The following is a 16,461-nucleotide window of genomic DNA, read 5'->3' as shown; positions in this document are numbered from 1 at the left end:
GCCCATAGGCGCACAAATGGCCGCAAATGCATTTGCGTGGCACAGGACCCGAAAATGAGAACTGCGTCGGGCTGAAATTAGCAAAAACACTTGGTGTATGATAGGGCCCAAAAAATGTAAGGTGAGACTTTTATCCATCAGTTGTTGATTGGATTGCCAATCTGAAAAGCTTGCGGTTTGTTGTAAAAAAAGGGTGGGGTTTAAGTGGACGAAATGATTGGAGAAGTTTAAAATGTATAAGAAGAAAAAAAATTGTGAATCGTTCCATAACATGCATTTAGAAAATAGATTGTGTATATTTTCATCTCATTAAGCCACAGTAAATTTCATAAATTGGTTTGATATTGATATTTTCATTACACCTCTGATGTTTTGTAACCTTGTGTCCAGAAACTGAATACTGTTTGAGAAGCCGGATGAAGACATCAGATGCGGCGGAAAGGTAAAGCGAAGCGACTGCACGACTATTAAATATATCATGATCGGTTTACCCTCTTAATCTCACAATATGAGACGGTGAGCAGGGAAATGTCTCATCAATTACTTTGACGGACAACAGAGAACAAAATGTCAAACTAATGAACCCTGCCATCAAAATGTAATCTCCACGAAAATTGATTAATTTAGTCTTTGTGGAGTAACCCTGCACGCCTCGAGCCCAGATAATCGCCCTGCCCTGTCCCAAGGCTGCTGGTAATAACGCCGACAGATGGATATCATGTGGGACACACCAGCAGGTATTCATCTCGCCGTGGAACGCAGGAGAGAAAGACAGGGAGCCACTGGCTGTATTGATGCTGACATCACCTCACCACCTCAAATCATTCTCCAGTCTTCCTCCCTGGATCCTGGATCCCCCCTCCCCTGCACCCTGGTTCCTGGCCATTAATAAATCCGTCCGTCTTCCCGTCCCTGCTATTTGAAGCTGAGGAGCCCCGCACTTTCACATACACAGACCGCTCACAGCGTTGCATCTGTCTGCCGTGGCGTGTGTGCACCACTAAAAGAGAGAGAGAGAGAGAGAGAAAGAGAGAGAGAACGGGTGAGTGAGCCAGCGAGGAGAGGGAGAGAGAACGGGAGAAGGGAAAGGCGAGCGATCGAGAGAAAAAGAGACGCCGAGTGCATGAGAGCAAGACAAAGCAATGAAATTCATCGGAGCCGTTTATCTCCTGTTCCTCTTCCCAGCTTTAAGCTTCAACAGCAGGTAAGAGCAGATTTACATCTCCGGCTTTATCCATCAACCCCATCAGTCTGTCTGTCGGGGACACAATAGCTGATTATATTCATCTATGATGTGGGCTACTGTTAAAGCCTCTGTCTGTACTTAAAAATCTCTGAAGAGGGAAGGAGAGAGTGATTGAGACGGCACAGAGAGCGAGGTGAAAGATGCTTAACAGCTCAACTTTTTCCTGCTTCTGCTCTGGGCTTGGCTAGCCTGCAGACAAAACAGAGATGTCCGCTTTCTGGCACGCAGAGTGAGTGAAATGTGGCAGGGGTTTGTGGCTTATATGGGAAGGAGCAGTTTTTTTGGCAATCAGAGCTTTGGGATGCCCGTGCAATTGCAGAACGTGATTTGTGTGTGTGTGTGTGTGTGTGTGTGTGTGTGTATTATGCAGCGACGGGAGGAATCTGAGATGAGGAATAAAGAGAGAAGAACGGCTAAGCCAGGAGGAGTCTTGCAGAGTCAGGGAGTTTTCAAGGATTGATCATTAATTTAACTACTGATAAAGCCGTGCCTCTTCTTCTCTGAACCCAGAGCACGGGAAAGGTCAGTGAGCACTCAGCCAAGATTTCAGCATTTACTTTATCATCTATGGAGTATTCTTTAGGCTCTTTTTGGGTAAATTAAAAAGCTTGTTAAGAGCGAGTTTGTTCTGCAAATACTTCTGCCCTTTAGGCTTGTCCAGGGAGTGGCCCTAGAGCACACATGCTTGTAATACAAACACTGATCCAGTTATTGTTAACATGCGCGCAAACACACACACATTTGTGTGCCACTAGCATGGAACAGTTATTGCAAATCCATCAGTGAAAAAAAAATCAATTTCAATTAAAATAAATAAATGCAGTGTGGTATGGCCTTTTTGAGCCTATATATTTTACAGTTCATAACCGTATATTTTGTTTACTGATATAATGATAATACTGTATACCGAGATACTTCAAGAACTAACATCTGCTTAGTACTTAAAACATTAACACTTTTTTACTAATAAAAACACTTTGCAGCATTTTACAGCAAAAATCCAAGTATTTTTATGGCTTATAAATAAAAAAGAAATAGTATAAACATTTAAATATTTTTTATAAAGTACTTATAAAAACATTGAAAAAATATGAGTAATTTTTGGCTTTTTATTATGATATGTCACTTATAGTTGAAAAGCATCTTACAATTAACAGTTAATATTTACAGTTTTTTCTCAGTTAAAACTGGTGGCAATTTTTTTGTGTATTAGTTTTAAAAGTAACCTATAGCATATATCAATGTTTATTAATAAGATTTGACCATTATAGCCTATTCTCAAATCAAAGGCATGCTATTTGGCAAAGTATGTTAATGTGGTCATTTTATAACATGAAGAGAATATAATCTCACTTGCTTTTTCTTAATGCAAGACATTTATCAAGGCCAGTCTCTGTGTCACATCTCCAGATTCTCATAAGACCAGTGTCAGACACACATTTGAACTACTGTTTCAAATTATACAATAAATTTGTCAATACAAACCTCGATGCTACTGCACTGAAACTGCCACTGGGTGATGATGCCTGTAATGTTTTACTGTACAGAGAAATCCTACAAAAAAATCCTTTTAATACATGTTCCTTTTACATCTCTAGACTTGGACACATATGCTTTTATCCAAAGCGACTTGAATTGATTTTAATGTATACATTTTATTAGTTCATGCTTTTCCTGGGAATCAAACCCATGACCCTATGCTGCTATTTTGAGTGATTCTATAGATCATTTGCTTTTAGTTCTTATTGACGAGGAAAAAAAAATCTGTTTTAAAATGTTACATTTTTGAAAAGTTATTACTACAGTCACCAAAGGTCATACTCTGAACCATTGAGATACAGTGCAGTGGAGCATAAAATCCACAACCAACATTGACTCAAGTGGTGTAAAAAACAGCACTTGCCCTAATTTCTCTTGACTTCCTCCAGACTGAGCATCATAACAGCTCTGTGTTACTGTCGTCACAACAGTCATACTTTTTGTTGTCTTTGGTGATGCTCTTCTACTATTCTTTGTTGTGATTACTACTTTTTTTATATAATTTGAACAACATATTTTGTTCCGTTGCAAAGCACAATATTTGCACAATATTTATAATAAGTGGTATAAGATGAAGATGAGGCCGCCACTCTTGCCAGCTTTAGCTTTCTAAAGATCATGCACTATGATAGAAATGGTCTATAAAATCACAGTGTGTCAATAATTGGAAGAGTTTTTTAGTGCATAAAACATAGTATGGTACAGTTCATCAGGGACAGCTGCATGGAGCTCATAATATAAAAAATCATACTTTCCCACTTCTTATGAGTATAGAAATTTAGTTTTTAAATTTTAAGAGTGCAGCACTACTTTTTGATGTTTCCTTCCATTTTTAAATGACTTCCTTCAGATTCGTCGGTTAAAAACATGGTCATAAAAATGTTTGCGTGGCTCTCATTTAGATATCTAGAATTCCAGCTCAGCAGTAAACCGCTCTCATGGCAAGAGCAACACCGCTTTCATACAATCTGCACCAACATTTCATCAATTCTGCTTGCTGGTCTGCAAAGCTCAACAGACAAGTGTATTGAGCTACACATGTATAAATCAGCAAGCTGTACTATTCAGCATTTTATACAGAGAGATGATAACATTATGCTGCATAAGCATTTAATGTTTGGGGAAACCTACTCCAAACAGAACTGTACTGAACGATTTCGTCAGAGCCCGTAAGTAGCTCAAAAATGGCTGGATGAGGTGAGATGTGGCTTATTTGGAGGAACTGAATTCTTCCACAGCCACATGTTCATGGCATGCCTGTGCACTTGTTGATGAATAGGTCAGGCTATGGCCGATGAATGAATCGGGAACTTCATTTGAAAGGGCAACCATGACCTTGCCACACACACATAAAACAGCAAATCTTGGACCGTAAAAGAAAATGACCATTCCTGTATAAATTTTCACCCCTGCAAGTTTACATAAGCATTTTAATGTGTGTGTGTTACGCTTTAGACATCATTGCTTTGGTAATGCATCATTGTGTGTTTCAGAATATTTTATGCTTTCATACAAGGACATACACTTCTCATGGAATTTCCATGCCTTAGGAGTATTTTGTCAAATCTGAGTTTTTTAATTTTTTTATTTTCTTAAGCAAGATTTTATATATTCTTATATGGCTTTATTAATTAATTTCTTTATAAAAATGTTTAAAATTAAAGCTATATTTAATTTTGCAAGTTTTATTTAATGTTGATTATCTCTCTCTCTCTCTCTCTCTCTCTCTCTCTCTCTCTATATATATATATATATATATATCAATATTAAATAAAATAGTAATAATATAGTAATAATACAATAATCTCTATTAATTTCTTTATAAAGAAATGTTAAAAGAAAATTAAAATGTTAATGATAACAAACATAAAATAAATGAGAAAAATCCATCAAGGTTTCTAATATAAATACTACTACTAATAAAAATGTTAAGTAAAACAACTGTCTACATTTGATAAGAAAGGTTTCTTGTGCACAAAGTCAGCATATTAGACTTATTTTTGAAGAATCATGTGATTCTGAAGACTGGACTAATGGCTGCTGAAAATTAATATTTGCCATCACAGGAATACATTACAATTTATTACAAATAATTATCATATATTAATGCATATAAGAGGGAATTTAAACTCTAATAATATTTCACAATATTACTGCTTTAACTGTATTTTCAAATAAATGCAGCCTTGGTGAGCATAAGAAACATTTTTGATTAGTTCACCTAAAGTTTCAGGTTCCAAAACCCCACTAACTTTAATTTTCATAGGAAAAAGGCCTTAAAGAATGAATTCCGTTTATTGTGTTCCCCACTTGAGTATATTTGATGACAGAATTGTAATTTTGTAATGAACAATCCCTTTTACATATTCAAAAGAACACTTTGTTTGAGTGATCATTTTCAGAATGTGTTTCCGTAAAAAAGTTTTCACATCTGCTGAACTTGTTAAGTGTTAAACTAAGTTGTTAAACGTCTCTTTATCACATCCTCTATATTGTGGCTCTGGGTTTTGGTTCCCCGGCTAAAGTGGCTTAGTTCACTGTTACAACTGTCAGTGCTTTTCAGTTCCGCTCGCATGCCTGCAGCATCTCCCTCAGGATCGCAGTCTCTCTCTCTGATGACTCAAACTTTGATGTAGGGAACCGTGGAAGCCTCTTCTGCCAAAACTTTGCCTCCAGTGAAGTGAGTGAAATGTCAAAAAAGAGCATTTGCAAAGGTTTAAATGTAAGACGAAAGGTGGGGAACTCCCATTTTAAACCTAGATCAAGAATGGCGGATCGGTCATGTAATTGCTCATGTGCGTTTTTCCCCCCTGCAGTAGCCTGCGTCTTTTGTTTTTATCAGGCAAATCCTCGGAGGCAGCGGTGTCATGTCGGAAAATGACTGGGAAGACAAACTCATTGCAGTGTGGATCGATGACACAGTGGCTGGTGGGAGGGGGTCATATGTCTCATAGCCGTGCTCTATGGGCCCGATCATTACCCATAAATCTCGTGTTTTAATGGCTCGAACATTCGCGCTGATATCCTTGCGCTCTGGCTACTCGGATGCGATAAAATATTCCGTTCTTGCTTTGTGTGAATAATGACCTTGAATGATGCTTTATGGTTACCATGGCAACCATGATTGTGCCATTGATAGAAGTCGCTCTAGTCAGCGAGCGTACTAGCAGAATTTGCTGGGCACACACTGATGAGTGAGGGTTGTGCACTTTTCTTTTCCTTTCTTTTCCTTTCCTTTCCTTTCTTTTGCGTGTTTTGTTTAGTCGTTCCTTTGGCAAACTAAGATAATATAGTTTCCAGTTCAGGTTAACCTAGTTGTGTGTGATTTGAAAGTTTTTCAAAAGGCTGTGGTTTGAGAAATGTTTCTTTTGCTCCTTTGTTTCTTTCCCGTCTTGTGTTTTTCAGCAGCATCCTGGGGGTTAAACCTCTGAAAATGTTCTCAAAATATCAAGCCTGATGCAGTGCCTTTAATCTGACAGCCTCTTGCTGTATGTGTCACTGATAGATTCTAAAGAATAAGGAACTGCTGTGGCTATATCTCAAGCTTGCGTTGAGAGTGGAGAGGAGCACGTGCCAGGCTGGAGAATAGAACAGATTTGTTGGCATATCCAGAGGTGCCCATGCGTAACCGCACCCAGAGTGCTTGGCATCGTGAGTAGTAAATGGAAAAGGTCCAACAATATTCTGTGCTCACCTGCATGATGCATGGCAGCCACATTACAGACCTCTTTCTCTCCTTGGGTCGCATCTGTTATTTTCGCTGGTAGAGTTCTATTAGAAATTGTGATTTACGTTTTAGCTTTATTTATGATTTGAGATTCATTTAATTCATATTTTACCTGGCTGAAGGAGCATGATTCATGTATATTAAAGGGATATTATGACTTCAGTACAAGTTAAGCTCGATCGACAGCATTTTGGCATAATGTTACAGTACTTAGTATAAAAATGAATTTCAACTTCTCTTCTTTTTTTATTTTAAATATCAGCTTACAGGTGAAGTGAATAAGGCCTAAGTGTTAAGGCCTTTAAAATACTAAGTATTCCAACAGTATAGCCAAAAGACTTAAACGTGTTAATATAAATTTAGCGTGGAAAACAAAAGATGACTAAATAACCTTCTGTGTAAAGTTATACAGAGTTGCTGCCATGGCAATGTAAAGCTGTAGGAACTAAAACATTAAAGCAGATGTAAAAATTAGAATACATGTGTTTAAAATCTTCCAAAAATGAGCAAAAGTCACTTCTATAAATGCCTCACTATAACCTCTCTATCTTGTGGAAGCTCGTTTCCGCCACAGGATAAAAAAAAAAAAAAAATGTAATTGCAACTTTTTTTTTTTTTTTTCAGAAGTACAAGATATAAATTTGGAATTGCAAGTTATAAATTCAGAATTGCAAGATATAAACTCTTGCAAAAAAATCTCCAGTTCTGAGGAAAAACGGCTCACAATTCTATTTTTTTTTTAATATAATCATTAGTTTATATTTCACAATTCTGACTTTATAAATCACAATTGTGAGCTGTAAATTAGTAATTGTGAGAAAGTCAGAATTGACTGTCTGTCTGTCTGTCTATCTATCTGTTTTTAAAGAAAGGAAATGAGTGAAAATATTTTTATTGTAAAAAATCATTTGGTATCAACATCACACTAAATGTTGTTGGTTGAACTTGACTTGATTATTTAGAATATTGAAATTTAGAATATTCCTTTAATGTGCAGAGCACTTAAAAGTGATTTATAATTTTATCTTGACCTACATACTATGCATTAATAAAGAATGGAGCGTTTTAGCCCTTACTGTTTTCTGCGGTCAGCTGTATTTTTCATGCAAGTGTGATATTTGTGGGACTGTGGCTTTGATGAGATAAGCCAATCAGAAAGGAAGACTCTCAAGAGATGTTCTGAATGCACAGACAATGTCATAAGTGTGAGGATGTGCATGCAGATAGGGGTAGATTGGAGGTTAGTGGGGAGAGGCTGTTGTCCTGTGCTCTTGCCTTGACAGAGAGTGAAAATTGAAATTCGCAAGGCATACTGTAATCAGAACACCATGGCAACCAAGCAGGCTGTCAAATAGTCACAAAGTAAATTAATAATAAACAGAACCTTGCTTTGCCACAACAAATATAAAACTAATTAAGTCACCTGGTGATCTACAAGGACGATTACCACCCGGACCGTTTACGAGAACTGTCAACATCACTGCTTCCATCCTCTGTTTGGGCCGTCGGTGTCAGGGGTGTTTTCTCCAAGGCAGTGCCTTCTCGAATTTGGATGAGAAAATATTTGGCAGTACATAAGCTGGGTCACAAATCAAATATGCCAAACATGCTAACGAACCACCTACTGGAAATCACTATTTTTCAAAATGATCTTAAAATGACTTTTGAAAACAATGTGATTGTAAGCTCCTTAAAGCTACATCTCCATGCCTGCGACCTTCATGATGAAATGAAGGCTGGTGAACAGTTAGTAAAATATATTAAAGATACATTTTTGAAGTAATTTAAAATGTCCTGAAACACATGACACTTTGTGATTTGAATATAAACATACAAACATATGGTCACACTTTACAATAAGGTCCCGTTAGTTGACAATAGTTAATGCAATATTTTTGTTACAGTATTTAATCATCTTTGTTAACATTATTTAATTAAAATACAGCCGATCATTGTTAATGTTAGCGCCATTGAATAATATGAACAGAAATGACTTTTGAATTGAATAATTTATTATTAAACTTTTTGAAATGAATATTAACTAAGAATAATAAATGCTTTAGTAGTATTCTTTATTGGTAGTATGTTAGCTAATGTAGTTAACTAATGTTAAATGGAACCTTATTGTAAAGTATTATCAAACATTGGCCTCTTACAGTATTGGATGCAATGGTGATAGTCCTGAGTGTAATGTAAATGTATTCCTTGTAAACATCTTGCGGAACTAATTTACATTGGAACAAAGACAAAAAAAGACACAGAAACACTGTTTTATATAGTGATGGAGACAGTCACACATAATGTAACTGTAGGATTTTTAATTCATGTCCTGTTCTAACTGGCTTCAGTTTTATGGTATTCATGCCAACTTGAAATTGAGAAAGTAGCAGACAAACAGAGCAGCTTTATGTATGTTTGTTTGTAATTGTATACTCTTTTGATAGGATATGTGATCTTGATATGGGGTTTTATTTATTATAGCCTTTTGTTCATTTCCTATTTAATTTACTGTTATGATTATAAATGTGCAAAATGTTTTAAATAATTTCAACAGTATATTCAATGTTTTTTTCTTTACAGTTGTGGTTCATTCTTTCTGATAAACTCAAATGTGAAAGGGTCCCAGGTTCAATTCGTGTGCGATTTATAACAAATTTTTGTAAGTAATTGTACAGTAGAATACAGTATGTCAGTGATTGTACTGACATTGGAGCGGTGCTGGTCTGAGAGAACATAAACAAATGCTCAGCGAACACAGAAATACATTCAGACAGACGCTAACAGCATGAAAACTCTGGCTTCTTTCTTAGATATTCCCCTGCAGGAGGCTATTTTTCCTCTTTTCAACAGAAAGGCTTTCATAAAGAGAAAAAATCAGCTAAAGGAAATATGCGTTTGCCTTCTCATTTTAGATGTCCATCATTGATCAGTATACATACAGACATGCAAATAATGAGGTCACTCAGTGGTTTTATTTTATAGACAGAGCAGCAATCTTATCATTAATATATTGTTATAGCTTTTATTAATAATCTAAAATAGTTGTATTTTTATTTATTTGTTTTATTTCCCATTTTCTGGTTAAAATTGCAGTAATTTTGTTTATTTTTTGTTTGTTTTGTTAATTTTTAAATAATTTAATCTTTTTTTTTTCATAGTACTTAAACTAAATGAAAATTAAGAATTTTTTGTTATTTTATTTAATTTCAGTTTATTTTATTTCTATATAATAAAACAGTTTTTTTATGGTTTTAGTTTAGTTTTAGTCAACTATAATAACCCTGCAGAGCTTTTCAGTCAGCTTCTGAATATGATAATGACTTGTGTGCCACTATGAAGAGTCATAAATGAATATGCAAAACCTCTTGCCAGACTTAGCAGAATTATAGCAGGAATCAGAAAGCCATATCTTAGAAACACTCTAATAGGATTGTAAGGGACATATAAATAAATAAGCAGTGGGAACTGTTTCGGAAAAGGAGGGAGAGCATGGGCCGCAAGGGATTTGTCAGACAAAGAGATTTGATGTATGCCTTACCCAGCTCTAGAAGTTTGGAGCCCTGCATCGGCTGAACTTCCACTGATAGAGTGGGTGAGGGCAGTTGGCGACTGAGCTGTTTAAATAGAGGGACAGAGAGCTTCACACACTGTGCTTTTGCTTAAAATGAATGCCTGCAGGAAGTGAGTGGTGTGAAGTATCGCATTGGGTGCTCTGCGTTTATGTTACGCAGACATTGAAGCATGTCTGGTTCTTGTCGCCATAGGAGTAAATTGACCTGTCAAAAACGCAGAGTTTAAGACGGCTCACAAACCTCTAACTTGCCCTGAAAAGAATGTGGGAACCAAGAACCTGTTGTTCAGAAGCAGTTCCATTTTGGAACTGAAATGTTGTTTGTTTGGATCATGCATCTGCCGGTCTAGACGGAATACTCAGTCGACTCAATCAATCGTTATTGATTCTGTAGTCTAAAAAATAGTTTTGCACAATTGCAGAACATATGACTCCTATGAACCATTTTTTGTTAAAAACAGCACAAGTGATGTAGTCTGATTCCCAAACAAAGGACGCTTATGAGATGCTTTGTAGTGACTCAAAAACAGTGGCTTCCAAACAAATGACTTTTCAAGTTACATAAATGAGGGAAAACTGTTAAAATGTTGTGTTTAGTATTGTTGTTTAATATATGAGGCCAGTAATTGGATAACATTTATGCAGCCTCAAAAATGACAGAATTCTTAAGTCTGTTTACCGTATGCACACCATTTGACAAGAATTGTTTAAAATTCTATTGATATTATGCATTATTTAGAAGTTGCATTTCTTTTCCAAATATTTGTTCATTAAAAAGAACTGGAATCAGTACTGAAACCGTTAAATTCTTTGATTCCAATCCCTGTTGGGAAACACTTTCTAGTACTACCAAACACCTCCAATTCCAATCAAAGCAGAGTGGATTATTTGAAAATGGGATGCCTTGGTTAAAGGAATATAGATTGCCCACCAAAAATGTTTCTCGCTGTAGCACTGACTAATTGAGATAAAAACAAAAGCACCAAGGAACTGCTGGTTTCTATGGAATATAAGGCAGAGATTTGCCAGCCAGCATGTAGATATTCTGGTGAATGGCATGATTGGCAATTTCCAAAAACCGTATATTCATTGGATCTCATAAAAGGCACACAGCAAAGCTTGGCCTTGGTTCAGGCTGCTGCTTTTTTCAAAATAAGAGAGTTATTAAAGATGGAAGAAATGGTTCAGCAATTCATTCTTGCTGTCTCCTTTCTCGTCCTCTCAGGGTCATATTTTCTCACATCCCTCCTTGTCATTTTTTTTCTCTCTTTTTTTTTTCTCAAGTAATTTTTGTGTACTGAGATGATTTTGATTTTTAGATGAACTGAAAGTTCATGGACAGATAGAGGCAGAGGCAGCAACTATAGTATAATAACCCTGAGACAAAATGCATTTAGTGTTTCCTGGGCTAGATGCATCTCACTCAAGTGCTACATTTATACCAGTTCTGTTTCTCAGAAGTTTGCTTTGCTTTTTTTAGGGATTTGAGGGAAATGCATTGCCAGAGGCAGAAATAAAGGTCACAATATAGAAATGAATCATTCTGCCTCTAAAGCATTAAACTCATGGATTTTTCATGAAATATGCTGAATATTTAAGATCCTTAATTGCTAATGGACTGGTTACTGTATAATTTAGCATAAAGCATGATATAATTGCTTTTGTCATCTATTTCAGAATAACATTATTTATTTAACAATAATTTAACCATTAAAATGATATATTGACTTTCTAAAAGCCATTTACCATTGCTACATTTTTTGTCATCTCAAAAGATCTTCGATTGAATATTCTGTTTTGCTCAAACAAATTGTAACATGAACAATCCACAAAAATGTATCTATAGCATAAAAGATTGTGATTCTAAGGTTTAGTACATGAGCTATATGATCTAGAATTATTGTTGCTGACTGATTGTTAAACATTGAGACAAACCACTGTAAATATGTGTATATGTGAGTGTGTGTGTGTGTGTAATAGATAGATATTTATATTCCTGTTTTTCTGATGTTTTAAACATATAGCGAAAACTTAAGACAAACTGAAATTTAAATATCTACCACTATTATAAAACATTCACAGATACGTCTCTTTTGAAATTTACAAAAAACAAATTTATAATTAGGCAAAATCATAGTAAGCCTTCATCCTGAATAATAATGAATAACATTATACAGGCTCTGTTGAGTTGCATAATTTTTTATAATAAGTAATTGTGCTTATCACAGCCATATCTCAATTCAGTCACACAAATTGTCAAGAAATGATTTTGCATTTTAAAGTAGCCTCTATAGTTGGAAACAAAAAACAAAACAAAATGGCTATTGGATTTATTACATGTGTGGTGTGCAAAATATGGCAATTTTCTGTGGTGACAGTTCAACAGATATAGCTTAAAATCAGTTTGAAACCATCCTGTGGTTTAAATTAATTCAATCTTTGAAGGGATTTTGTCAATATCTGTTGACGTATCAAGCAGTGCTGATACACAGAGTGAAAATCACATTTTATGAGACAATGGAAACAGCAGAGATTGCACCTAAACACAGGTGAATACCTCAGAACATGCTGAACAGAATCCTTGAGACACAAAAAATCCTTGAGACACAAAACTTTTTTTTTCCACTGTTGTTGCCTGTTTGTTTCCCAGAACTTGAGAATCAGTGTGCTGTGAATCCAAAGTTGCCATTTCTCAGAAAACATGGAACTTTTATATAGAGCATTTTATCATACCATATTCCCTGCCTTGTTCTTTTTGATCCTAAGCTTTGATTATAAAGTCCTGATTATAAAGTCACATTTCCCTGTAGGACCCTGTCTTCTTATTTTGAACTTTGTGCATGATGCAGAGGAAAAGGAAAGTAACCTTGACTCCCTCTCGAGAGAAAAATGGCTGCCTGTCAGTCAAATTTGAATCTCCCAGTAGCTTTGCAGTCTGAGGTGTGTCAGGACAAGGCCGGAGGGGAAAGTATGTGTGTGTGTGTGTTTATGTATGTGCATGTATTGCCGTTTGGGGATCGAGGGTGGATGAGTCCAAAAGTGTCTGGTTGTTTGTGAGTTTTATTCAGCCATCAATCTTGTCACCAAGGTTGATCAGAGTCCAGGGAGTTGATGGGGCTTTTTTCCCCTGTATGGAGGGTGACAACACTGCAAGGCAATGACATGAGCAGTTTGCAAGGATGCCACATGGTTTGACTTGAAAAGGACAAAGTGAACATTCAGAATGAACTGATGTTGAAAGGATCTTCTGAATTATTTAAGCTGGAAACTCTGCAAAGTTGTGTGCATTTGTTTGTAGCCCATCAAGCCAAGATGTTCGAAAGCATTAGCTGATTGAGAAGACAAACTGTGAAGTCAAAGATATATGGACTTCAATTTATTAGAGGTTTCCGTTGAGCACGCAGCACACCGATGTTTTCCATGGGCTCTCGGGGTAAATTACTCTGAAACAAATGATGTCTGTAAAATAAAGAAACAAAAAAAACAATGTGCTTTTTAATCTAGCCTTCAGTAGAACTAATGCACGTTAATTCTCCGCTTGCATTAGTTCCAGCAAACGGAGATCAAGCGGAGAGTGAAATAATGAGAGATTTTCGAATCTTCACACCCTGAGCTATTTTCCTAAGAAGACAGCAGAAATTCGTTTGCCGTCTCTCAGGAACAGTCTCGTAGGGTGTGGTGTAATGGCTCGGCTCTGATGCCTCTATTTATGTTACCAATTTTTAGTGGAGCAGCATGAATAATTTAAGAGGGAAAAGATGGTAGAAGCAACAACAAACTATATCCGGGTGTTTATGTCAAGCAGCCATCGCACCATGAAAGCCTCTTATACGATTGCATCTGTCTCCGCCTCCCCGTGCCTTTGTCTTGTCTCTCTCTCTTAATAGCCTGTAATTGGTCCCCCATGGAACCAAAAAGAAAGAGCAGAGATGCGTAACTCGCTAGTGATTACTCAGATTAAAGTGTGCGAGGAAAGACTTGGTCAGGCATGTACAAAAGAGAACTTCATGAATAAAACATGCTACAAATCTATGGCTCTGATCATGAAAGAAGGATGGCCCAGGGCCAATGGGAGGCTCTATTTGTGTTGAATGATAGAGGGGCCCACAAGCGGAAGAGCCAAACCGGCGTCTTGATTTAGGAAGAGAATAGGTAAAATAGGTAAAATAAAATAAAAAATAAAAAGTTTAAAGAGAACTTAGAGTGGGAATCATGCAAAACTTAACAGTTCTGGTTTTGATTCTTCATAGTAATTCTCTTTTTCTTTAGAAATTAAGAGATATTTTGAAAAAATAAAAGTGACATAATTGTAATCTAATAATTGGCCTTGACTTTAGATTAAATAATAGTAAACTTGCAACAAGCTCAAGTATTACTTGAAAAACCCTCAGTTAGATGTGAGCTTGATTCACTTTAGTTTCAAGTTCAAGTTCAAGTTGAGCTTTATTGTCATTCCGCTACATGTGGGGACATACAGTGGAACGAAATTTTGTGTCTCGCAGGACCACGGTGCTACATAAATACAGACATGCAACAATGAAGTAAAAAACACCCTATACAAACTAAAAGAATAAAGGATAAAAAATACAAACTATACGAATGCTTCACATAAATATTACCCTATACAAACTAAAAAATAGAAGATAAAAAATACAAACTATACGAATGCTTCACAAATACTGTATATGTGCAAAGAGAGACATTTGAGTCAGCAGCTGGTTGGGGAACAGTGCAGGATGATCTGTAGTGCATGAGCATGTAAACATACATATATTGTGTCTTTTGTGGGATTGTGTACACGCAGCAGTGTGTGTAAGTGTCCATAGTGCACATAGTGTAAAGTGTCCATAGTGTAAAGATTCAGTTTGATTCATTAAAAAGAACTGGCTCATTAGAGACATTAGTTCAGGAATATGACTTTTACTGTTTGAATCTGTCTTTACTGTTACAGCTCAGTAGACTAATTAGTTTTTGTTGTAGGCTTTTAATTGACTGAAAAGAACTGGCCCTTAGAGTCATTTGTTAAGGAAACAGACTTCACTGCGTGCATTGTATGTTTCTGATTCACTAAAATAACTGGTTTGTTTGAATCATTTATTCAGGAATCTGACTTCAGCTGTTTTTCTCCCTGTATGTTTTTGATTCCCTAAAATAAAAAAAAATCTAAAAAAAAAAATACATACAAATAGGGTCATTTGTTCAGGAGTCCAGTTGTTTTGCTGTATGTGTTAGGTTCACTAAAAAGAACCAGCTCATTAGAGTCATTCTTTTAGGAATTGGAATGCACTTTTTTATTGTCATAAGAGTCCTTCATTTTGGAATCGCACTATGTTGTTTGCATTGTAGAATCAGTGGTGTTGTTGTGGTTCTGCTTAATAATTGCTGCTGAATAAGTATTGCAGGAAACTCTGTCAGTGTATTTTAATACAGTGTTCCAGTACAGGGGGAAGCAAACACTGTATTTTGGCTTGAAAATCCACTTTGTGTCTATTTAAAGATTTCGCCTGCCACAGTAATTTGAATTTAATTTGAATATGTGCAGCTTATTCGATTAATCATGTAATTCATTTGAATACCATTTTTGACAGTCCTCGTAACAGTGCATGTGTTTAGATCACATAGAACCAGTTGGAAGATGTTGAGCAGAACCTGGCACAGAGACCTTTCTCTTTTCATGATGGCTGCAAAGAAATGCGACAGAAAATTGATTTTGATGTCATACATTGTGTAACAACCAGTGTAGCACCCTTACGTGGCTATCTTTTGTTCGCGGGCTTACGTTAACCCCCAATGTCTCAACCTTTAAATTTGCCTCTTTTCTCTGGCTTATTTCATTTCCAAAATGTCATATTCGCTCCTTTTGCTCCCTCCTTACATAAATCTGAATCCCTTATCAGGATACCCGCTACACCCCGGACGACACGGGGATGGATCCCGTTATTTTTATCTAATCTGCTTCACCAAGCATATTCTGTGTCTGCCTCCATCTCCTCTGACAGGAAAGCTGCTTGCATTAGTGCTGTATCTAGGCGCTGCGGTGCAATGTTTTGCCCTGACACCTCTCTCTGATAAGCACCCTCCTCCCCACCCCCCCGTGCGTGCGTCAGTGACGAGGGAGTATTTTGCCACCGATGTCTCTCAAGCAAAAACTGATAAAATACCCAGCCAATAATGCCGCAGTGGTACATTATCTGTTGGGCCAATATTTCATTACTCTGGGTTTGTTTTTTCTTTCTTCGGGTGGACCCGTAAGGTCTATTTCCACCACACCAGGCTCTGTGCTGCAGAGTGACTTCCTTTGTTTATTCTCTGTAAATAAAATTGCATTGAGCAGAGCAGCAAATCTAAGCAGTTGTTTATGGGATTGTACGCGCACAC

The 16,461-nt window shown here is 36.5% G+C and overlaps 1 protein-coding gene across 1 annotated transcript in view; it reads left to right on the top strand.

Moving 5' to 3' along the window:
* The first annotated feature begins 1,053 nt into the window (after positions 1 to 1,053).
* LOC306842941 (leucine zipper protein 2-like) overlaps positions 1,054 to 16,461 on the top strand; it is a 105,478-nt gene continuing 90,070 nt past the window's right edge. The window contains exon 1 of the mRNA XM_079374158.1: positions 1,054 to 1,204. Coding sequence (XP_079230284.1) covers positions 1,143 to 1,204 — 62 coding nt within the window. The 5' untranslated portion in view covers positions 1,054 to 1,142. The remainder of the gene's footprint in view (positions 1,205 to 16,461) is intronic.

Source organism: Barbus barbus (genome assembly GCF_936440315.1).
Source record: "Barbus barbus genome assembly, chromosome: 23".
Taxonomy (NCBI): Eukaryota; Metazoa; Chordata; class Actinopteri; order Cypriniformes; family Cyprinidae; genus Barbus; species Barbus barbus.
This window is presented reverse-complemented; position numbering and strand designations above follow the sequence as displayed.